The 24,724-nt window shown below is 38.5% G+C and overlaps 1 protein-coding gene across 1 annotated transcript; it reads left to right on the top strand.

Annotated features, from left to right (window-relative positions):
• Positions 1-605: 605 nt before the first annotated feature.
• Positions 606-23,598, top strand: ddx10 (DEAD (Asp-Glu-Ala-Asp) box polypeptide 10). The gene is made up of 18 exons (XM_065286965.1): positions 606-873; positions 1,185-1,245; positions 1,333-1,463; positions 1,550-1,708; positions 1,792-1,912; positions 2,042-2,231; positions 2,319-2,445; positions 2,653-2,815; positions 2,904-2,988; positions 6,349-6,450; positions 6,995-7,082; positions 7,341-7,429; positions 10,279-10,603; positions 11,825-11,944; positions 12,025-12,192; positions 15,163-15,219; positions 19,950-20,110; positions 23,273-23,598. The coding sequence occupies exons 1-18, from the start codon at positions 685-687 to the stop codon at positions 23,466-23,468; spliced, it is 2,532 nt and encodes an 843-aa protein (XP_065143037.1). The 5' UTR covers positions 606-684; the 3' UTR covers positions 23,469-23,598.
• Positions 23,599-24,724: the final 1,126 nt, after the last annotated feature.

Consider the following 24,724-nt stretch of genomic DNA (forward strand, 5'->3'; position numbering starts at 1 on the left):
TTGCCTCAAAATGCACACAAGTAATGTTTTTAGTAAGGCATGTTTGTTAAGGGGACACCATGAAAATCTGACTTTTTATGTGTTTAAGTGCTATAATTGGGTCCCAAGTGTTTCTATCAACTTAGAAAATGTGAAGATCAACCCAGTAACTTAGTTTTGGTAAACCATTCTCTGCAAGCATGTGAAAAAATGGGTCATTGAAATTGGCTCCCCCTGTGATGTCACAAGGGGATAATACCGCCCCTTAATCTGCACTATCCGACCACGGCACTGTCATTTAGTGCAGAGATCAGATCATTTGCATTTAAAAGGAGACACCCAAAACAGCAAATTTTTGTTCACACTTACAAATTGGCAATTTTAACATGTTATAATAAATTATCTATGTAGTATTTTGAGCTAAAACTTCACATACGTACTCTGGAGACACCAAAGATTTATTTTACATCTTAAGAAAGTCTTGTGAAATGTCCCCTTTAAAACTAGTTATATTTCTTAATTAAACTAAGGCCTAGTCCTGGCTTAAATGACTCACACTGTCCTTCACTGTGCTGTAAAGTAAACGCCTCTCCAGGTCGTTAGGTGGCGCTGAATCACTGACTTGGGGAAGTTAACCGATCCACTGAAGAAAACGTTCACGTGTTGTTGTCGTAGTCCTGCATTTCACAGTCTTACAGAGTGAAAATGCGAGGTAAAAAGAATAAGGAGAAGAATGCAGTTACAGATGACCCTGTTAAGAATTTTGAGAAATGGAAGAAGAAGTATAATAAAACGAAGACCCGGGTGAAACAAGAGAAAAAACACACTAAAAAGAAAAGCGAGTCGGAGATCGAGAGAGAAAACATACAGAAACTGGTGAATAAATACTCGGAGGTGAGTCTGAAATCATCGTATATCACCTGTTTAAAGTCTCATAACTGTTTCTAAATATTGTGTAGATGTAGTCGCCTGTTCTGAAGTAATGTTTTGTTATATGATCCAGTATGACTGATCGATCAGTCTGACTGCATGAGATTTCTGCGTGACACTTCTTATTTTTCTGTTGTTGATGTCAACTCCGGGTTTGACGTTTTGTAAGACTTGTTAGCGTTTTGTGAGCATTACACTTGCATTTTGCTTGTGCTGTTTAAAATAAAATCGCTCAATGACAATTTTGTGACATCATTTGCTGTTGCTTTTTATAGATCAATCCCAAGGATGCTGTGAAGTTCTCTGATTTTCCAATTTCAAAGAAGACACTGAGAGGTGATCGCACTGTTTTGATTTTGTCATACGTAAAACCTTCTTTATGAAGTTATATCATCTTAATAATGCTATTTATCATTTCCTCAGCTCTTCTTGAAGCTCAGTACAGGCAACCCACCGAGATTCAGAAACAAACGATTGGCTTTGCATTGCGAGGCAAAGATGTCCTTGGTGCTGCAAAGACAGGGTCTGGAAAGACCTTGGCTTTTCTCATTCCAGTATGTAAAACACCTCAGAGGTCTGATATTGTAAATATAAAAAAAATGTCAATTAAAGAGTTTTCATCTGTAATTGTCTACTCCAGGTTTTGGAGTGCTTGTACCGTGAACAGTGGACTGCGATGGATGGCCTGGGTGCTCTCATTATCTCCCCCACACGAGAACTGGCCTATCAGACCTTTGAGGTGTTGAGGAAAGTCGGCAAGAACCATGAATTTTCTGCTGGACTTATAATCGGTGGCAAGGTGCGTCACTCTTTGCTTGTAGTTTATACATGTGTAAGTTTATTGCACTTCAATTAACGTTGAGATCTTTGTTGCCACGACAGGACCTAAAGGATGAATCAGAGAAGATCCATCGCACAAATATCATCATCTGCACACCAGGGCGTCTACTGCAGCACATGGATGAAAATGCAACATTTCATGCATCAAACTTGCACATGCTTGGTAGGATAACAAACCTATTATATTGTAATTGCAAAGTTGGGTTATGAATATGTGTGTTGACTACAGTACTACTTTTGATGAATTCGTGAAACGCCATCCTGACAAAAGATGATCCCTCTATTTGTACAGTTCTGGATGAAGCTGATAGGATTCTTGACATGGGATTTGCAGACACGCTCAATGCCATTGTGGAGAACCTCCCGAAAACACGTCAGACCCTTCTCTTCTCTGCCACTCAGACCAGATCGGTCAAAGACCTGGCCAGGCTGAGCTTGAAGGATCCAGAATATGTGTCGGTCCATGAGCAGGCCAAGTTCAGGTAAGATTAGCATCACAATTTTACACTGATTTGTGTAAGACGGTTAATAATGTTTTTTATTAACTTATAAACTGATCTTCTCTGCAGTACACCTGCTACTCTTGAACAGAACTATGTGGTCTGTGAGCTTCACCAGAAGGTCAACATGCTATTTTCGTTTTTGAGGAGTCATCTTCAGAAAAAGATCATAGTCTTTTTTGCTTGCTGTAAAGAGGTAACTGAAATCTGTTCTGTAGTGGATTTTTACTTTGCCTTCCTTTTTCATTACAAATGATAATATCATCGTAACAATTTAAGTGAAAATTTGCATGACTCCACATCCACAAACAACGCACGTGTGCAAAACCTGATGATCCATGGCATCTCATCTTAGAATATTATAAGTCCAATGCTGACATGCTGATATGGTGCTCATCTGCAGGTTCAGTATCTATTCCGGATCTTCTGTCGGTTGCGTCCAGGAATCTCTGTACTCGCTTTGCATGGCAAACAGCAGCAGATGAAAAGGGTGGAGGTTTACAACGACTTTGTCCGCAAAACGGCTGCAGTTCTCTTCGCGACAGATATTGCTGCCAGGGGACTGGGTAATGCTAAAAAGTTTTTCCTTTTGTGTGCTATAAAGTAATGCTATAAAGTTTGAACTTTCATAATCGTACGCTTTTATGTTTTTAGATTTCCCAGCAGTAAACTGGGTGCTGCAGTTTGACTGTCCTGAAGATGCAAACACGTACATTCATAGGGTTGGGAGAACAGCCAGGTAACACTGCCGCACAGCCGGTTTATTGTGCTTGGTTCCCTTTATACATTGTTCACCCTGTCAGTCCATATCCGATTTGGGTGCATATCCGATTTGACAGACTCATTGTCCATATTGTGTATCACAACTGTTCAGATCCGATCTGTGCGTCCTGTAGCATTCTGCCGTGTTCCGGATTATCTGCATTATCTGTTTCTATGGCAATGACGTTGCGCTGGCACGTGGATCTGCCTTGATGTTTGACGTTGTCGAAAATGTATTCCCCAATACATGGAGTTTCAAACACCCCTATTATTTCTTAAGAAAAAGTTCGCGCTGGTTTTTTATGTGACCTTGACAGCATGACGTAACCAAAAAGCTACAAAAATGCGATCAGAGCGGTCAGATTGAAATGGATTTTGGGAAAACCACCTCTGGATGTAGCCTGAAACGGATTAGAAAAAAACGGATTTCATGCAGTGTTTGGCCGTTCACACATTCTAAAGTGGCTTTTCCATTGCATAGTACCCCACGGTTTAGTTTAGTATGGATCGGGTCAGCTCACCTCACTTTGGCGTGGTTAGCTTTTCCATCGAGTTTAGTATCACTTCGGAGTGGGAGGGATTATAGGCGTGTCGTTATATTTACGCTGCCTACTGCTGTGACATCATACAAGTGAGAGCGTTGTTGTACATTCCCATACATTCATTTATTTCTCAGTCTGCCACAAAATTAAAATTGGCCACCACAAATAGATGTTTGCACATCGCGTTTATAACTACCTCTGTCTCACATGACAGTTTCTGTTCAAACACCCGACCCGTGGCGTCAGTCGACGGCGCTCCGCTGAGCCTCATTCAAGTTGCATTTAAGCATATATAATGTGGACGTGCACGTCGCGAATGTGCCGCCACAAACTGCAAGTCTGGAAAAAACTGTTATGGTGTCCCGGATTCTCAACCTGCGGATGTTTTTCATCGCTAAAAGGGTGTTTGGAAACTTATAGCAGAACACAGATAACAACATGTTTGCTTGAGACAGCGCAAGCTAGCAGTAAGCTAAAGCTAATATTTACATTATAGCGATGACGTGACGATTCTCTCAGACCAATCAGTGATCTACAGTGTTTTCGCGTCACGTTTGGTATCAGCTCGGGTCGCTTGGAACCCCAACCGAGGTGGTATGAAAAAAAGTATCGGGTACTACGTACTGTACCCAATGGAAAAGCTCCCAAAAGTAAGCTGACCCGACCCAAACTAAACTAAACCGTGGGGTACTATGCAATGGAAAAGCGCCATAAATGTGATGGGATTCCAATCGGATATGCACCAAAATCGGATTTGGACTGACAGTGTGAACAAGGTCTTTGTAACTGCAACAACCAACTGGAATTCGACATTGGCACACAGGAGTGTTTTTCTGCTGTAACACTAGGTGGCATATTTGCTTTGCTTTTTATCACCTGATCTAGCCATTGTGACGCTTATGGAAACACTGATAGGCTTGAATAATGCTCTGTAAATGCTTAAAATAAATGTAGGGTACTTTGTTATTTTTTTATTTATATTTTTCCACTTCTTTACTGAAGTCTTTTCAATGAATAGCCGATCTGATAGCTGTTCAGTAATTGTCACAGATTTGTATTTTTTGCATCTGATGTTTTAATAGAAGCTGCTTAGCAATGGAAATGTTCCTACAACTTAAAACAGGACGGCACACACCTGCCCAGCTGCCAGCCTCTCTTTTTCTCTTTATACTCAGCCTTTCAGTGTGAAATCAATATTCGCAGTAATTCCCCTTCATAGATCACCACCCTTAGCAGAAAGTTCACGAGCTTTAACAGGAGCTCTCACAGAGCTGGTAAAATACAAAGAAAAACGTTCTTGTGTAGGTACAGCTGCGACTATACTGCGGCAGAATCCTCTGTTTTAAAGGTCCAATGTCTAACTCTTGACAAAAATACAATAAAATTTACATAATTATATTATCATTGGTGTATAAAGACCTTACATTATGAACTGTATTGTTTTTATTACTTTGGAATGAGACGTTTTTATTTACATACACCGCAGATCTCCTTACATGAAAGTCGCCATCATGTTTCTGCAGTAGCCTTAAAGGGACACTCCACTTTTTTTGAAAATATGCTCATTTTCCAGTTCCCCTAGAGTTAAACATTTGATTCTTACAGATTTGGAATCCATTCGGCTGATCTCCGGGTCTGGCGGTACAACTTTTAGCATAGCTTAGCACAATCCACTGAATCTGATTAGACCATTAGCATTGCACTCAAAAAATAACCAAAGAGTTTCAATATTTTTCCTATATAAAACTTGACTCTTCTGTAGTTACATCGTGTACTAAGACAAACGGAAAATTAAAAGTTGCGATATTTTTTTAGGCAGATATGGCTAGGCACTATACTCTCAAATCGGCGTAATAATCAAAGACTTTGCTGCTGTAACATGGCTGCAGCAGGCGTAGTGATATTATGCACTGCCCGAAAATAGTCCCCTTGGTAACTTTCAATAGCAGGGGACTATTTTCAGGCGCTAATGGTCTAATCAGATTTAATAAATTATGCAAAGCTAGGCTAAAAGTGCTACCATCAGACCCGGAGATCAGATGAATAGATTCCAAAACGGTAAAAATCAAATGTTTAACTCTAGGGGAGCTGGAAAATTAGCAAATTTTTTAAGAAGTGGAGTGCCCCTTTAAACAGACAAACTGCTCTATAGGGCGCGTTTTGTCCCTACGTTGTCTCAGACGATGACGATGACATGTTTGTCATGTGGTGGCTACCTTAAGGGGATCGCACACCGGCCGCGCCACCTGGCGGCGCCGGTGTGCGTATACTCATAGAAAACAAGCTGTGACTCAGGAAGTTGCTCAAATCCCTGTCGCGCCACACAGCGCCACTCACATAGTTTAACATTAAATAACATCCTATTTGTCCCAAATCATTAACGATTAACATTGGCTGCTAACGTATATTTAGCATTTTGAAGTAGATTCTATCTGACGAAGCTCGCGCTATATAATGTGCACTTCCGGTTAAAAATACCTCAGAGTTGTCCTAGACGTGACTCGACGTGACGCTGAGCTGAGCTGAGCTGCCCGGTCGGTGTGCGATCCCCTTTAGCCTCACTATGAGAAATTGAGGGTTGAGTCTTGGACTGAACTGTTGGTTGCAATTCGCAATTTCACCACTAGATGCTGCTAAAAATCCCACACTGGACCTTTAAAAGAATAATGTAACCTAAAACGAAATTTTTGTTATTGTTTGCTTATTACAAACTCAAAATTAAATCAATAATGTTTGAAATTGTATGAAGTTACTAATCTGTTCCTTTTTTTGTACCACTCTCTGTCTCTATGCAGATATAAGGAAGGAGGTGAGGCTCTTCTCGTCCTCTTGCCTTCCGAGGAGAAGGGCATGCTAGCACAGCTACAAGAGAAAAAAGTTCCCATTAACAAAATCCAGTGAGTGAATCTACTGTGGGATTGCATACAATACACTGTGATGGTGAAAAGAAGTGGGCTTTTGATATGAAAGTGTGATTAGTTTGATCGGTTTATTTGCATAGTGTGTGGCCTCCAGCCTGTTTCCCCTCATGTTGATTTATCATCATTTTGCAGCGTGAACTGCATTAATGTTTTCTATGAAGAATAGAGGAAGTCATACGCATGCTGTGAATGTATGCTGAGCCTGTTATCATGGGATCATTGTGATCAACGATGTCTGCATTTTCTCAGAGCCTGGGTTTATGTTTGCTATTAGTCAGCAGAATGATCTCTTTAAATTCGGGGAAACAAAATAGCTGGTCACCTTCATGTGACACACACAATGCTGAACTTGCTGAAGTAATATTAAGTTGATCAATCATGAAAATTCCAACATTTAGTCATTGTTGTTTGTCTTCTAGAAATATATAACCTGGTAACATTTGAAAGGCTTTTGTTTGAGATACAAGTCTAGATACAGATTTCAAGTCTCTTGAGCGCCAACTGTTGGTTTGTTATGCAGGGTGAATCAAGAGAAGCTGGTGTCTGTCCAGCAGAAGTTGGAGGCCTTTCTGGCCCAGGAGAAGGAGCAGAAGGAGCGAGCGCAAAGGGTAGGAAGAGTGCTGTCTCTTACATTGAAGGTTGATGTTATACTGTAACACTGGGCTTTCAGGATAATCAAATTGTCTCCTTTATGCCCGGGGCTGAGCTTTGTCAGACTCATTATGGAGAGAAGGGTGAAATGTAATCGTGAAATTTCTGCAATGAAACACTTGCCTGTGCTCTCAGTGATGTGTTTTATCAGGGATACGTTTACAGATTTGATCCTCTTTAATGACTTCTCTCTTTCTCTACTTTCTCAATGGCAGTGTTTTGTGTCCTACCTTCGTTCTGTCTATCTGATGAAGAACAAAGACGTCTTTGATGTTTTTCAGCTCAAACTCCCAGAATATGCCATGTGAGTAGATGCTGTGAAGTACCAGAGTATTTAAAATGATGTATGGTATCATCATTTAAATAAATAATCATTCTCTATTAGAGATTAAACGGTATGGAAATTTTTTATCAACGTTGTAGTGGCCAAAATCACCACGATTATCAATATTATCAGGTTTTTGTGAAGAATGTCAAAGAAAAAGACTACTGATGCAAACCAAATGTAAAATTTATTTTACATGTAAGTGCACTTTTGTTCGCATAAACATCAAATAAATAACATTAATCATAGCAGATTTGGCTCATCTAGTTTAGATAAAGCACAAGTTAATCTGATTTTCATATAAACACGGGACAAATCAGCACATCATCTATCTGCATATGTTGTGAGAAATCAGGTGTACTTTAGGACCTAGGAGTAAGCTGCACAAAACCTGCACTCACAGTTTCTTGTGGAAGAAACATACAGAGTAGATAGGAGCTTTAAACTTTTCAATAAATAGAAAAGATGAATCAGTCTAAAGAAATATGAAGTAAACATGTGTTAGTACAACTAGGTTTTTTCTAAATTTAAAAATTGTTTGGATTTAAATTGTCAGTGAAGCACTGTCATCACAAACACATGGGAGCAGACGTGAATGTATGTGTTTGTCTTACGTTATTGCTGAAATTTGATACTGGACAGGGGTTTTCGTGCCGTGACACTGGCATGGTTAAACGGTAATAAAAAAATGACGCGGTAATACTAACCATTGGGGCTGGGGGGGAAAAAAAACGATTTTTCAATTAATCGTTATTTTTATGTGGTCAATTCAGAATCGATTCTTAAAGCTGACATAGAATGATTGAACGGTGTATTTATCCTTGTTCTGTGATGTGACATGTAGACAACATTTTTTTTGTTTGGGTCTGTAATGCCTTAGAAGCTTCCTAAAAACCTCTCTCAGATAGCTCTATTAGGGTGGGGGATTTTAAACAAGTGGTTTTGCACTTATTTGGCTCCCCCTACTGGCTTAACTTGCAATCTCATTACTGATTGGCTGACTTTGCTGCCACTCAAAAAATAGCCAATTATTTTAAAGTGGAGGGGGGTGAGATGCCTGTAATGTCATAAGCATCAGTTTTTCAGATTGGGCTGTTTTCTGGCTGACATTTCTAAAAGAGGAATTTCTATGAGACTGAGATGTTCAGCATGTCTAGCACTTTTCGTATGTTCGTGAATGCGGGTAGACTACCATTATTCAACAAAGACAAGGTAAAAATGGTTTTTCATTCTCTGTCCCCTTTAAAGGCCACAAATCAATTTTTTTTCAAATTTATTTCCGCAAACATTGAACGTAATATTAACGTTAACCTAATTAATAGTCTTCTTCACTAGATGTCACTCTCTTTTTTGCCTTGCGCAATGTTACCAAGGAGCGAGAGGCGAGCCTGTCATTCATTCATTCAGTGCTTAAAATGGTGGTTTCAGGTGCTTCATCGACGTTGATGCCACCTTCACATAAAAAGTCAGAGGTATGGAAGCATTTTAGATTTCGCAAGACGACGACGATAGTGTTGTGAACAAGAATAAAGCTATATGCGTAATTTTTAATGGAGAGGTGAAATGCTGTAGTAATATTAAATCTATATTGAGTTGAATCAAGAATCAATTATACAAATCAACCTGAGAATCGGAATCGAATCAATAATCGAAATCGATAGCTTGTGAATCGAAATTAAATTGATCTGGAACATCTGAATTGATACCCAGCCCTACTAACTGTAATCCGGTAATCGTTACATCTCTATGCACATTGTGCCACGTGCGTTCACATGACATCCAAGGTTCAAATCCTGGATGTGTCCTTGGCCCGCTATTTTTCTGGGCTCGCTATTTTTCTGTCTTTCCCCATAACGTCCGTTTTTTTACTATAAATACAAAAGTGGACCCTTGTTTGTTGACTAGTGTTAGAACAAATTGACTGTTCACTGAAATCACCTAAATCGTGCATCGTTTGCATTAAAGTCGTAGTTTATGCGGTAATACTAACCGTTGGGGCTGGGCAAAAAAAAAGTTTTTTCGATAAATCGTGTTTTTTATGTGGTCGATTCAGAATCGATTCTCAAAAGCAACAAAACGATTTTTCCCCACATTTTTGTTTGCGCAAACATTGAACGTAAGATAAACGTTAACCTAATTACTAGTCTTCTTCACTAGATGTCACTCTCTTTTTTGCCTTGCACGATGTTACCAAGGAGCGAGAGGCAAGCCTGTCATTCATTCATTCAGTGCTTAAAATGGCGGTTTCAGGTGCTTCATCGATGTTGATGCCACCTTCACATAAAAAGTCAGAGGTATGGAAGCATTTTAGATTTCGCAAGCAAGACGACGACGATAGTGTTGTGAACAAGAATAAAGTTATATGCGTAATTTTTAATGTAGGGGTTAAATGATGTAGTAATATTAAATCTATATTCATTGAGTTGATTCAAGAATCAATTATTCAAATCAACCCGAGAATCGGAATCGAATCAATAATCGAAATCGATAGCTTGTGAATCGAAATTAAATTGATCTGGAACATCTGAATCGATACCCAGCCCTACTAACTGTAATCCGGTAATCGTTACATCCCTATGCACACGTGCGTTCACATGAAATCCTGGTTCAAATCCTGGATGTGTCCTGGGCCCGCTATTTTTCTGTCTTTCCCCATAACCTCAGTTTTTTTTACTATAAATACAAAACTGCACCCTTGTTTGTTGACTAGTGTTAGAACAAATTGACTGTTCACTGCAATCGCCTAAATCGTGCAGCGTTTGCATTAAAGTCGTAGTTAATAGAAAGTACAAATTATTGGGTTTGTGTGATATCATCATCTCAATCAGGTCACTGGGTCTGGCGGTGGCACCACGAGTCCGCTTCCTCACTAAGGCCCAGCAGCAAAGAAGCGGAGATGTGCAGAACGAAATCAGCACTGCAGGAGATGAGTCTGAAGATGAGCTGCAGAGTTTTAAAGCTCAGCTCAAGGGAGAACAACCCGAGTCTGAGCTCTCTCAGTCTGAGGAGGAAGAAGATGATGAGGAAGAGAAAGTGAAGAAGCCTGGAGCTCAGCTTTGTGGCCCTAATGAAGAAGATGATGAAGATCAGGACTTATTTACGGTTAAACGTAAAGATGTGTTTAATGTCATTGAGGACAGCCAGATAGACGAGGTAAATATTCAAAAACAGTACGTGGGCCAAATCCGTACGGACACCTATTTTTTAAAATCTTTTATATGGGCATTGATAGGGGATTGGTGGGAGGACCAATCCCCTATCAATGCCCATATAAAAGATTTGCTTCTGTTACAGCTTTATAACAGTTATTGATTTCTTTCTTTCTTTCCTTAGTAGAAAATGAGGTGAAATTTTAAAGAAGGATGATATTGTGGTTTTTAAATACAATATAAATTAATATCGACTCACTCTTTCTGTGCATCGAGACCTTTTGTGCTCTATGGAAGGAGGAAACAAAAGACAAGGCTCTGCAAAATGCTAATGACCTTTTTTTTCACTTTGGGACAGTTAAAGGCCTTATTTTACTAGAAATTGAGATTGCATGGCAGTGTTCTGCATTAGTAAATCTTCTGGATTACTACGTTTTGTCCACATAAGGGGTTCTCGGATGCATTGTTTATTTTCAATTTATTTTTTTATTTCACGCAGTTTGTTGCTGCACGTTGTTGACATATGCAGGCTCTGCATGCACATGACAAAATGATGAGCGCAGCTATTTTTCGCAAGTTGCCCTCAAAAAGATATATGAGAAATGCAAAATTGTGCATCCCTATATTGGAAAATATTGCATTTTTGCATAGTACTACTTTTAATGTTTCAGTTGTCCAAACCCATTGCACTCTAATAGGGTGTAGCTGCTTTTCAAGCTGGTTGTTTAAAGTATGTTGTTGTTTCAGTAAGCTTGCGTATATCAGGACATAGTAAATTATGTAAGACTCAGCTCAATATGTCTCAGAGGCAGAGCTGGCATGACTCCTTGGCAAGTTCGAGAGACGCGGACCTTTGAGTCATGTCAAAAATCTCATTTGTCTTCAGGCTGAATAATCAAATGGTTCAGTCAGCGAGTTGTGATTATAATCCTTTAAAAACTCTCCATACTGCAACCTGTCAAAATTGAATGTGCGTGTGCTAGATGTTGTAAACTGTGACAGGGTACTAGACTGTTGCTCTGGTACACCAAATACTAGTTAGCAAAAGATTTGAAAGAAAAGTGATATAAAAACTTTAACATCGATCATCTTGACTTCAATAGACAGTGTAATAATGCAAAGTGGATTTGGGTGTTAAGATTTATCTCCTCCACTTTTATGTTACTGCTGTACTGTGCATTTAATCTTGGCCTAAAAATTATAAATAAACCTGGTTATTTTTCAGGACAGTGATGATAATGCGAGGAATAAGAAACAGAAAGAGTCCAAAGTCAAGGAGGCAAAGAAAATCCAGAAAAGAAACTTCAAGGTGAACACGAAGAAGATCTTCACCGATGATGGAGAGGTTCGTGCGATTTTGTGCAAGATGTGTCATAAACCACTTGTTAAGGGTCTGTTTAAGGTAACTAGTAAATCTTCTTGCAGGCTTTGCAGCAGTGGCCTCCGCTGCAGAGAACCATGATCCCAGATGAAGAGGAAGTAGATGAGGAGACGTCCGGCATTAACGTAGAGGTGGCCAAAGAACGGCTCCGCAAAGAGGACCAAGAGTTCGACAAGCTTGAGTATCGCCGTAAAATCAAGGAGAAACACAGGGTGAGACTGGCCGTGCTGTGTTTCTTCATGTTTAAAATGATTCGTAGAAAACATTGATTCATTGTTTTGAGCTCCAGGTGTTTAAATCAAAGTAATATTGAAGGAGCTAGCTGAGGGCAACGGGCAAACTAGAAGACACTCTGGCCCTGTGGCTGGTGCTCTCGCAGGTTCAGACAGATGAAAATAGCTGAGATGCCTGTGCAGGCAGCGTGGCTTGAAGCTTCAGGCGTCACTATTAAAGATTGGGCTCTTGACTTATTACTTTAGTTCTGGATATTGGACAAGCTTTTAAAGGATTGCTCTCCGGCAAAATCGCACCATTTACACTGTTCCAGTGGAGAGCATTTTCTTGTACATCCCTCATTTAATGTCTGACACAGTTCTCGTTTTTCTTTTCATCGATCATAGTGTAGCTCGGCGGGCGAACGGCATGTTTTTTGTTCTCAATTTTGTGTGCCATATCTCTTAATTCCTGAGAAACGCTGTTGGCAGGAGTACATTAGTTAGGGGTCAAGGTTTGTAAGCATCTATCGTTAGTTTTCTTCATAGACTCCACTTCAGATAAAAAAGGGAAGGCTATGGCATCACCATTTGGAGAAGGCTTGTAAAGTTTGACAAACTGTTTAGGGTGGATCTCAATTTCCCTTATGGCAAATTTTGTTCTACTTTGGCACTAGCGCCACCAGGTGTTTATAAATTAACAAATATAAGTTACACCAAATACAGTGCACCCAATGAGTTTCTCAACACACAGTGACATAGATTCAGACTGGTGCTGTACTTTTCCAGAGAATATTATCTACTTTTGAAAGTCTCTGTAAAGGCGTGAGGATCATAATCAATTTTGATTTTGTGTTTGGTGCTGTCAGTGACATTGAGAGGCAGCAGCCCTGTAATCCATCAGCGATGTGCCCATGCTTGCATCAGTCACACTGGGCTCTCAGGTGCCTTTGTGTTTTATATACTCTCACTATTAGAGTCTGTATTACTCTCCTGCAGTACAGTATTTCCAATGCTGTCCAGCACAATTCATAAACTGGGCCTTTCAAAAACAGATGGCTTTGCTGTATGTGTCACATGTGCAAAGTCAGCGATGTTTAACTTTAGACCTCCCGAGACTTATTACAGCCTTATGTTGAGTATTATTTATGTCAGTGGTCTTGGGATATAAAAGTATAGTAACCAATATACAGAGAGCAGTTTTGTAGAGTACTGTAACAAATAAAAAATAGCAATGCTATCCATTCAAAACAACATTTTTTAGTAGCATGAATTTTTTTTTTTTGATGGTATGTACTTACAGTTTATTTACAGTATATTTACTTAACAAAATATTGGTAGCTACATGTATTATAATATGGGTTAGGGTTGGGTTTAAGGGTAGGGTTCATGGTTGGTACTTAGAAGTTAGACGGTAAGTACATAGTATGGATATGTGGAACAGGACTGTAAAATAGTGCTATATTTTTTATAAAAAATGAATGTAGTGTGAAAAAACATTTTAACCCCTTCAGACCTGATTTTTTAGGTGTTTAATCAGTTATTTTGATTGGTTGATCTTTATTTTAAAACATGTGATGTCCATTCCAGTGAACGCAGGGTCTGAAAGGGTTAACTGACGCAGGCCTTTTTGAGTTGGGGGGATGTGCATCATCAAATTAATAAAAATCTTTGCTCTAGAAGCAAAATCTTGGTCTCTCTTTAAAAAATAGACACTTTCAAGTTTTCCATTGAAGTATCTGGAGGTGAAAATAGTCAATTAAAACTATTTTAGCGGTTAAAATGTATTTTAATAAATAAAAATAATGCAATAAAGTATTTATTTTATATAAAAAATTATAAAAATGAAAATGTTTCACGCCTTAAGTCTAAAATGTTTTTGATCTAAATTTCAAGCTAAAATCACAAAAAAATAAGGTTTTTATCAGACTTTTTGTGGTTTTTACTAACAAAGGCCACTAGGTGTCATTGGTTTGCTGCATACTCTTGTCATAAATTTATAAATTACTGTGCCTGTTAAAGGGATAGTTCACCTAAAAATCACCTAATGTTGGTACAAACGTGTATAAATTTATTTGTTCTGACGAACACGAAGATATTTAAAGAATTCTTTGTAACCAAACCGTTTGTGAGCCCCATTCAATTCCATAGGAGGAAAAAAGAATACTATGGAAGTGAATGGGGCTCACGAATGGTTTGACAACAAACATTCCTCGCAATATCTTCCTTTGTGTTCATCAGAACAAAGAAATTTATACAGGTTTGTTACAAAGTAAGGGTGAGTAAATGATAACAGATTTTTTATTTTTGGGTGAACTATCCCTTTAAGGGGTTAAAATGCAGCTTAAATGTATTTTAATTATAACCAAATTACAAATACATTTTCATTAAATAACTTTGAATTAAAAGTAAACTTTTAAAGTAAGTTTTCCAATACTGTAGAGTTCACAGTGTATCCATTGGGTATCTGCCTTGCTTTGATTTGTACAAAAACGAGTGCCACAAATCAATACGTTTTCAAGTGAGAAAGTAGTTATTTCCACATTAAGGATTGTTTGACATTTTGAAAAATAATGAAAAGCCAATGAAATGCTTTTGACATCGGTTTCAGTGTGCTCTCCTAGCTCTCTGATTTTCATTCAACCTGCCACCTTATAATATTTAACTAATGTTAGATGTCTGGTAGTTTATAGTTGTGTCATGCAGTGCGGCTGCTCTGTGTGTAGTAAGCTAAGAGTTATATTTGAAACCGATGCAAGGCAAACATCAGATTTATCATGTTTATTTACCCTTTCGAATCCAAAATGATCAGAGCTGAAGTTAAATTGTGCTCTTGTTTTCTTGGGTCTGTCACATCATTTCAGGCAGTGCCACATGGCTGTGTTTGATATGCTTGTAAAACTGTGCCGTGACCAAATCCTGATGATGATGCAGCTGTTTATTGTCTCTCGTTCTTCTCTCTCATTGTAGGAAAAACGGCTGAAGGAGAAAGCAGCTCGAAGAGAGGCCAGCAAACAGCATAAAGAGGTATGTACAGTATGTGTGTGCACACTCCATAGCATTTGTCTTTTAACATATCATGCTTCAAGTGATTTTAAGTTTAGCTTTTTGGTCTTTAACTTATTCCTTTCCAAAAATAGAAATTGTTACTATAATTACAGTATATATTATTGATTTTTATGGGTTGTGATGAAATATAGATTTCCCCCTGCATAGGGTTCAGATGGTATGACCAAAAGCCAGTACAGTATGTGTCACACCTCTAGTAATAATAATCCTTCTCCAGCTCGGGATTGGTTTTCTTAATCACAATCTGTATATTTTTCTCCATGTTTTTCTCACATGCTCTGTCGAGTTAGCCACACCCATGCCATGTATTGCATATTGCAATACAAGACAATAAATTGCTAAATATTGCATGAATGGTGAATTTAAAACACAGAGCAATTCGTGGTGGGCATGAACCATGTCAATCCCAACTGCAAGAAAAGATTTATTAATGTTTTTATTACACTTGTTATTATTATGTTTGATTCTGATTGGCCTGTTGCGACATTTGCCGGATTGTTATTCCTAGATAACAACGACTCAAAACTAAAAACGCATGGTAACCTAAATGCTGCAAATCTTTTTGACGGGCACAGTTTAATATTACACAGAATTCAATATAGGTACGTATTTTAATAACATGACATGACATTATAAGCACAAATAAATAAACCAAATAGTGTTTTTGTGACATTTGAACATCTTGTTTTATCTTAAAACCGAAAGTAAACGTGTTTTCATGATGGAAGGTCTGCATTCATAAAAAATTTGTAAATAATATATATCACAAAACAATATTTAATGTTCCTTAAAGGAAAACACCAAATTTTTTTTATATTTGACTTTGTTGTTACTTAAACTTAAATTAATTAATACATATCTATCTTTATTCAATGCGTGCACTTAATCTTTGTACACATGTCGTGAATGTGTTAGCATTTAGCCTAGCCCCATTCATCCCTTAGGATCCAAACAGGGATGAATTTAGAAACCACCAAACACTTCCATGTTTTCCCTGTTTAAAGACTGTTACACAAGTAGTTACACGAATAAGTATGGTGGCACAAAAGAAAACGTGGCGATTTTTCAAGCAGAAAAAACCCTGACAACGACGCTAAAGAAAAGTTGTAGTGGACGCTCTGACGCTCGAATGCATTCTCTGAACACGGAGGTTTCCGCCTTCCGATTGGTTGCCGGTGAACATTTCCGCCATCCGATTGGTTGCCGCCGAACCGCGTCATATCTCATTACCATAAAGTTGAGCTGATTTCAACTCTCCTCGACGCTCACGCTGTACATGATGTGCCGCTGCTCGCCGGAGCTCGCCACCGGCTCTCATTGAAAATGAATGACTTCCGGACACTTTGACGCTCTCGCCGGTGGCGGTCTGAATGCCCAGTTACATAGACAAGGGCACGAGTTTGACTGAATCGCATCACTGTCATATTGACAATAAAGCATCATTTTATTCTATTATTAGCTTACATTTACTTGAGTGGGAACATATTTGTAGAATGGATAATTTCAGATCAATTCATAATTTTTTTTTTAAAGTAACCAAGTTTTTAGAGATTTTAGAGGTCCGTAAGGTCACGATTCGATGTAAGACCTTTTCCTGAGGAATTCTGTCACATAGCATCTGATTCCTCCGTCTCTGGCCTTTTCCTCGTGCAGACAGCACATCATTTGGCGCTGACAGCTGTCATGTGTCGGTGGTCGCTGGGGGATTGTGCTCTGCGCATCCATATGGAAATGCAGCTGCTGGGCTTCTCTCGTTTGTCATTTGATCAATGCAGCGGTCTGTCCGGGACCGGAGGACTATTTATCACCTCCCTAACAATGAATCTCAGCACTCTTCACCATTCACTCATTGCTACGACTTTACATTCTAAATTTTGGTCGATCTGTCCGGCGTTACACGCGTTAAAGATTAATTTAGAGAGCTATTGAATTGCTCTTTTGACAGCATATGCTTAAACACATAGCAGTGCTGCTTCGTTTCCTGCCAGTTTTTTTTGTTCTTCTTTAGATGTTTAAGGAAATGGATGGAGCCTTCAGAGTCTTTTTGTTAAACAGTGGCAGTCATCAGTGAGATTTGTGGTAGTACAACATCTGGTCCTCAAAATGCAAAGTTTGTATTTTTTCATACATCAAGGTTGCTGATGTACCTTGACGTAACCCAAACTGCACTAAGTTTGCTGATCAACAGAAGTGTTTGTTCCCTCTTGTTTAAATGTAACCTAATTTATGCTTTTAATGGAGGGAAATAAAATTAGGAAAATAGAAGCAATTTGATTATTGGTCTCCCCTTTTATATCAGCCATTTGCCAGCCAGCTCTCTATATCACCATTAGTCAACGTACAGCCCACATTGATCAACCAGTCGCCTGTAAAACAGATGTCAAAGTTTTGCTTAAGACCTCATTCGCATGTGTGCACACACACACCCCCTAGTGAGGGTAATGAGAGCATTCTTTACACAAAAATATGAACGGATTCAGTCGATGGTGAAATGATTCACTTTAACCCTGTGGATATTTGGATTCAGACAGCCTGACTGATAATGTATATGCAAATGAATGAGAACGTATCGACTGTTTTGAATAGCGAGCGAGAATTATTTGCGGCATCGATGTTCGGGTAAATGTTTATCACCTCCCGCCCACAATAATTCGACAGTTTCTGCATATGTTCGTATTATGCATTTAAGTTTTACATTTGTGCTTTTACCCAATGATACTGACTGCCTCCGCTTATGACCGTTCTGTTTGTCTGATGGCATTCATTGCACATTCAGTCCGTGTTCAATACACCGATCTGTCAGCTGAATTTCAAATGCATCTTGCAAAGCATGATTAGATTACAACACAGAAAGAAACACAGCTGAATACAGAGTGTCCTCTATCAGGCTTGATCCCGTATCGTATCCAAGCACAAAAAATACATGGTTTAGATATAAGATAGTGTGGTAGATATGTGGACAGATTTACAGCTTTTTCAACCAGTGAATAAAGGAGAAAGATTTGACCAAGGGTACTCTGAATACAAAGAGTAATGAATAGCAAAACCGCAGTAAAGGTGAGCACACACAACACAGAGTCTACCTGGATCAAGAAACTTGCCTGAAGGTACAAGAAGAGAGAAAGAGGGGTGTGGAGGTAGAGCAGGCTGGTGAGAAAATAAAGCTGGTCGTGTTTGGTTCTGGCAACTTTCAAAAGAACAAAAGAGCGATGTAATCGATTTCTCACCCCTTGTTTTTATCACATCTAGCATGCTGATGATGAAAAGGCAGACATACGTTTATAGAAACTGTAGGTGGTTCCTCACATACCTCATACAAAGGATTCTAGAAAAAGATTTTGAATATTTTAAAGAGCACCAATTATCCGATTCACGGTTTTACATTTTCTTTGTTGTGTAAGTGAGTATTAGTACATGTTAACGATATGCAATAGGTACAAAGCCCCTATTAATAAGGTAGTAAGGACGATATTAACTCCTGTCAGCATTGCATTGTGAGCTAATCTTCAAAACATAAGGAGCTTCATTTTATCGGCTGAGGTTGGAGGTATTCAGGCCGATCAGTCAGTTCCCATAGACCTCCATGTTAAAATGTCCAACTTTACAGCAGAAAATAATATGTTTACAGCCTGGTACAAAAAGTGTTTTTGGTATTGCTAATTTTTTTATAACTCATCCGTTTAAATTATATTAAGCCTTAAAGCCTACTTTAAGCTTAAAAAATGCTCTTCACAAACCTATGGGTGACGTCACGGACACTATGTCCATATTATTTTACAGTCTATGGTTGATAAACAATATCTTAATTACAATTAAATAATAAAATTTAAGTAAATTATTTTAAAATAAATTTTTTTTACAAAAATCTATATTTTATTTCTTTAATCTGCTTGTCATGTGACTATTACACAACACTACAATATATCAGAAAACCTATGCAAAATGGACAGATACATTTTTATGTTCTAATCAAGAAAAATGACAAGATAAAAGTGTAATAACAGGTTATAAAAACAATAAATATGTAAAATACTACTGATAAAAACTTTAAAACGGATAAAGTTTAAATCACCAGATCCCCCACGTTTCAAAGTCTGGATAAGTGAACTGTTCCATGTTATACAATTGGAAAGGATACGTTCCTTGGACCATAAATCCCAACGGCAATTCCAAAAAGTATCTGAACCCTTTGTAGATCTCCTTAAAACAAAACCGTGATCTATTATCATTTATTGTGATTGTACTATTTTACTTTGAAATTTTATGTTCATCCATCTTCCCCCTTTATATATATTATGTTACTTATTTATTTTTCGTTATATTTTCTTGTATGTATACTGTAATATGCAAAATCCATAAATTTTATTTCATTGAAGTTAGACATATAAGTGTGCTATTAATGGATTAAACTATTTACTTAAAATCTGTACAGGGGGTTCAGCTGACAAAAAAGTTAAAACCCCTGCAGTAAACCAGTCATTTTCGAGCCAGTGTCAATGCTAACGGCACAACACTAAATGCACAATATATTTCATTGAAATAAATGCTTTTTTGCTTCACGTATATCACTTACTACATCAGATTGTTGCTATGTTGATATGATGTTCGAGCACTAAAAGTATTTATTGCTTCTTAAAATCTTTGACCAGTAGGTCCTAAGAGGAATGTTATCTTTGTTTGTCCCACAGGAGAAAAAGAAAGTTGCTACTAATGATGATGATGATGATGGCGATGACGATGATGATGAAGCGGTGGCTTATTTGTCGGGGGCCGATGAAGATTTTGACCCCAGCACCCTTCCTGACCCAGACAAAGTGCACAACTCGGATTCCTCAGATGAAGATGACAGGTAATTGGCAAATGTGCTTTAGTGAACAGCAGGAAAGACTTTCGGCTTTCTCAAAGGTCAAAAAACATCTAGCTCATGGTGCGGTATCTGCACTACATCTCTTTTTTTGAAATTCATCACAATAAAATCCGATTGAGTTTTCTACTCCTGTGAAAGATATTGATTCTCTGATATATGAAGTTTCTTTACTGTAGATCTAATTATGCACAGCTTAAAATTGAGTGCTAATACTTTGCGTATATTTTTTCGTGTAGTTAATGGAAAAACGTTAAATTGGTAAATCAAGCCAATCTGCCCGCCACCACTTCGCAAGACTTTAATTATTTTGAAATGAGGAATTGATTCCTCTGATACTTAATTACAGACTCGGCTCTCTCTGTGTGCATTGAGTTTCTGTGTGAAGTTCGATTAAGCTTAAGCATGCTGATCCAATGTCCTTTTTTATACTGTAGTTCACGGCAGAATTGCCAACTTGGAGGTGGAATCCCTCTACAAGGGAAAATTATTCACCCTGATTCATTTCCCCTTGGCAGTGTTAAGCGCACATCCTTTAGGTAGATGTAGATAATCTATAAAATGCATGATTACATCCAGATTTAGAGAGATAAAAGCGTAAAACCATACATTATATTTATCCTTCCTACGGCTTTCCCTGTCATGCTTTTTTTATCCGTTTATCAATCTTGCCCATCTTGTCCCGTTCTTATTTGTTTCTTGCAGTCTGTGTTTTCATCTGTCATAAATAAATGAATGCAGTTTCCACACTTTGTTCATGCCCACTTTGAATGAACAGAAAAGTGCTATTAAAAAGTAATGAATTGTTTTTAGTAGGTCAGTCAGATTAGTTCAGTTACTGCTTTGAGTGTTTTTATTCACTGAAATGAAACCAGCTTGTTTGTGAATCAGACTGCATGTTTTTCGTCCCATTTTAGTTTTCAGTCGCATTGTAAAAAAAGGCTCATTCAGCAACTTTTAACACCACCCAAAGGTCATGACAATCATTCAGATCTGATATTTAAAAAAGTTTGTGTGTAGGGTTCAAGATTTGTGTTTGGTGGTGTAGTAGCGGTACAGGTGATATCGCATAGACAGCAGCAGTGGCTCTGATTAATGACTTCGTGCTGGGTGTTTACTGCATGGCTACACTCGCTGAATGCAGGAGAGGCTCCGGCGTTGTAAATCTGATAAATCTCTCTTTCTTCCCCTTCCTTTGGCTCGCTCTCGTGATATTGAACGCTCTGTGTTCGGGACAGGAGCCAAAGGTGTCACTGACCCTCAGCTCTTTCCTTTCTTCGCTCATTGCAGCACATGTCTTCCTTTTTATCCCGTCCTGAATCCCCCACCTACCACACTTGAAATCTAATGGGATCCCATAGACCCTGTCTGACCTCTGCCCCTGCCTCCGCTTTGTGCCCAGCATATTAAGTTGCTTTAGGAATCATAGGGAATAACTTTTAAGCCTACTGCTTCATCGTGTAACCTTTTCAAAGACTTTGATGCCTCTGGTGCAGTGGTGTGTGGCCTGGACTTCATAGGAGCGATCTGATTCTACTGAGTCAGTGATTTTGAAGTTATAGTTCACCAAAAAAATGGGTGTCTTTTCACACTTTAGAGTCCTGTGTCTCCTGGCTGCACTCTAAAGGGGGATGTGTTAAAGAGTTAGTTCCCCTCAAAATCACAATTTTATCATAAATCACATACCGCTGTGTCGTTCTAAACCACCAAGGCCTCCTATTGTTTTTAGAACACATTTTTTGATGTTTTTGATGAAGCCAACAGGCTTGTGACTGTCCCATAGCCTAGAAATCTAGACGCACCCTAGCGGCCGCAAAATATATTTGCTGCCAGGGTTTAGTCTAGGCACTCACAATACACTTAACAGCTCCAAAAACCAAAATTTGGTCAGGCCAATCACATCGTGTGTAGCGTCTGTGGGGCAGGCTTAACATGATGACGACAGAGCTGCAACGAATGGCTGCTGCTGCTGCTGGCGAACAGCTTTCTTTTGAAGCGGCTTTGGCCGCGACTCTAGACTTATGTTTTTCTTTGAGAGAAGAGCAAATAACCCTACTGAAGTCCTTTTTTAAGCAAGAAAGATGTGTTTGGAGTTTTGCCGACTGGTTACGGTAACTACGTCACCTTCTTCGTTGTTCTCATTGGTCATAGCGCTATCCTATTGCGTGCAGAGGCATTTTGAGGGACAACCTTATATCCCGCCCCTTGCATTGAGCCGTTTGTGTGAAGAGTTGCCAGACCTTACATCTTGATGTAGGTCTGGCTAACCAGGCTAACTGTCCCATAGACTTCAGTTTGATTTACAATCCTTTTCCCAGAAAAGAATGAAAAGCATCGCCAAAAAGGTCCATGTTCCGTCAGTATTTCAATAATAATACTATGAAGCGACAAGAACACTTTTGTGCGCAAAGAAAACATTACAAACGATTTTATTCAAAATTTGTTTTTCTGAGCGGGAAAATTACACAATCTGTGTTATTTTTGGGACTACACACTAAATGCATTGTCCCAAAAAACAACACATTTTGAGTTACTTTTAACGCCGCTTGTGTTGTCACTTTTATTTATTTTGACACAAATGAACACAAAATATGTAAAAAAAAAAACCTGATCCAGAGAATGTGGTGTTTATTATCATTGGTTCACAAGATGTGCACCCTAATCTACTCATTTAAGTTAGGACCATTTAAGACCTAAATTATTGAGTGCTATGCTGATCTGTCATCATACTGGGATCTTTGTGGTTTTAACATGTAAAAGAGCTTTGCCAGAACTGCTTTGGACGAGATCCCAAAATCATGTAGAAGATGTGTCGTCGCGCTGGTTTAATTGAGTAATTTAAGCACAAATACTTGTGTTGAATGTGCTGATGCTTATTATGTAGGCCTCGTTACTTGAAACTTGAGAAGACCTTGAAAAGTAGCCAGGAAGGCATAAAAATTCCTGTGAACAAAGTCTAACACTTGAGATTTCTAACCGTCTCACTTTCCACAATTAAACAACTCAAAATAACTGTGCTACTAAAAATTATCAAATATGCTGGGTCTGCTTCCAATAAAATGCCTTGGTTGAACACCAACTTAGGGTTTACATTGTCTTCTGTTTCATATCTGAGCATACTTAACTCTTTTGTTTTGTATCTTGCAGCAATGCATCAGACCATGGCAGGAAGAGAGGTTTCGGCAGTGATGAAGATGATGATGATGGTGATGATGATGTGCAGCAGAGACAGGTGGTCAGAAAGAAGCCCAGACATGAGCCCACAGTAACTCCTTTGGACACTGGCCTCTCACTGGCTGAAGATGAGCAACTTGTGTTGCATTTACTGGGCAGTCGCACCTAGCTTGTTTGAAACCGGACACCCAGGTTCCTGTATACCCAAGCTGCAATGGACACTTGTTCATAGTTCCTATATGTTGAGTTTATAAGTCATATAAATCTCTCTTTCTTAATTAAATTGATTTTGAATGTGACTATAGCATTCTGTATCTCTGTGTGTATCTGTGTATGTGTGTGTGTGCATTATATAATTTCCCACAGTTGCTTGCTATCCCTCTTCACATCCTTTCCCGCTCTAGACAGAAAATGAATTCTCATGTGGCGTTTTCCCAGACAGCTTCAAATTACCTAAAAACTCCTGTTTTGCAGTGAAGCAAAAAGCTGCTTAGCCGGTGTCAATCTTGATCGAGAAACACAGTGAAGTCCCAGGTGCCATCCAGAACCCATTACTGTTAAACTCTTCTCATTATTTCCGCTTTGAATATTGCCTTCCTGTCACATTGAAGCACCACTTAATGTGTGATTTACTTCACCTGGTTTCTTTGTCTAAAATTGAAATGGAAGCTTCTATAAAAAAAATCTTCTAGCTTGGTAATTATTGTCCCCTATTCGACACAAATCCAGTCTACAGAGTCGCTTGGTTATCTACATTCAGCCAGCTCATGTCAGGAAAAGGCTTGCATTGGGTTTAAATGAGATAACAAGCCACCGTTACCTTATCTGTTATATATTCACTACATTTCCTGTTTTAAGATACATTTTCTAAATTAGTAGCCCTGTGCCGTAAGACCTAACCATTTATATTACTCAAGTAAGGCTCTTTGTCACCAATGACAATACTTTGTCATTGACTTTCATTGCATTTATTTAACAGCTGCTTTCCAGCAAGTGCCCTGGGTTATTTTAATACATATTGTAATTTTTAACTTTTTAAAAAAGTAACTTTACTCCTGGTACTCCGGTTTTCTCCCACAGCCCAAAAACATGCAGGTTAGGTGAATTTGAGATACCAAATAGCCCCTCTCCCATCCTGTGTATGGATAAATGTGTGTATGCATTGACCAGTTCTCGCCATGAATACAATCATAGATGGTGAAATGGCATAAAGGATACATAAAGAAAAAAGCAATTTCGAAAATAATTTCTAGCGTAATGATAAATATGTTTACCCATTTGCTCAGTGAGATGTTGAAAATTAGGTTTCGGGAAGGATGTCAACTTTTGATATATTTTGTGTATTTCTGTTATGTTATTAAACTAAATAAACAGATATTTTAGAGCGAGTTAAACCAATATTCATTCCTAATACTAATGTTTGTG

This window comes from Paramisgurnus dabryanus, chromosome 18 (assembly GCF_030506205.2).
Source record: "Paramisgurnus dabryanus chromosome 18, PD_genome_1.1, whole genome shotgun sequence".
In the NCBI taxonomy this organism is placed as follows: domain Eukaryota; kingdom Metazoa; phylum Chordata; class Actinopteri; order Cypriniformes; family Cobitidae; genus Paramisgurnus; species Paramisgurnus dabryanus.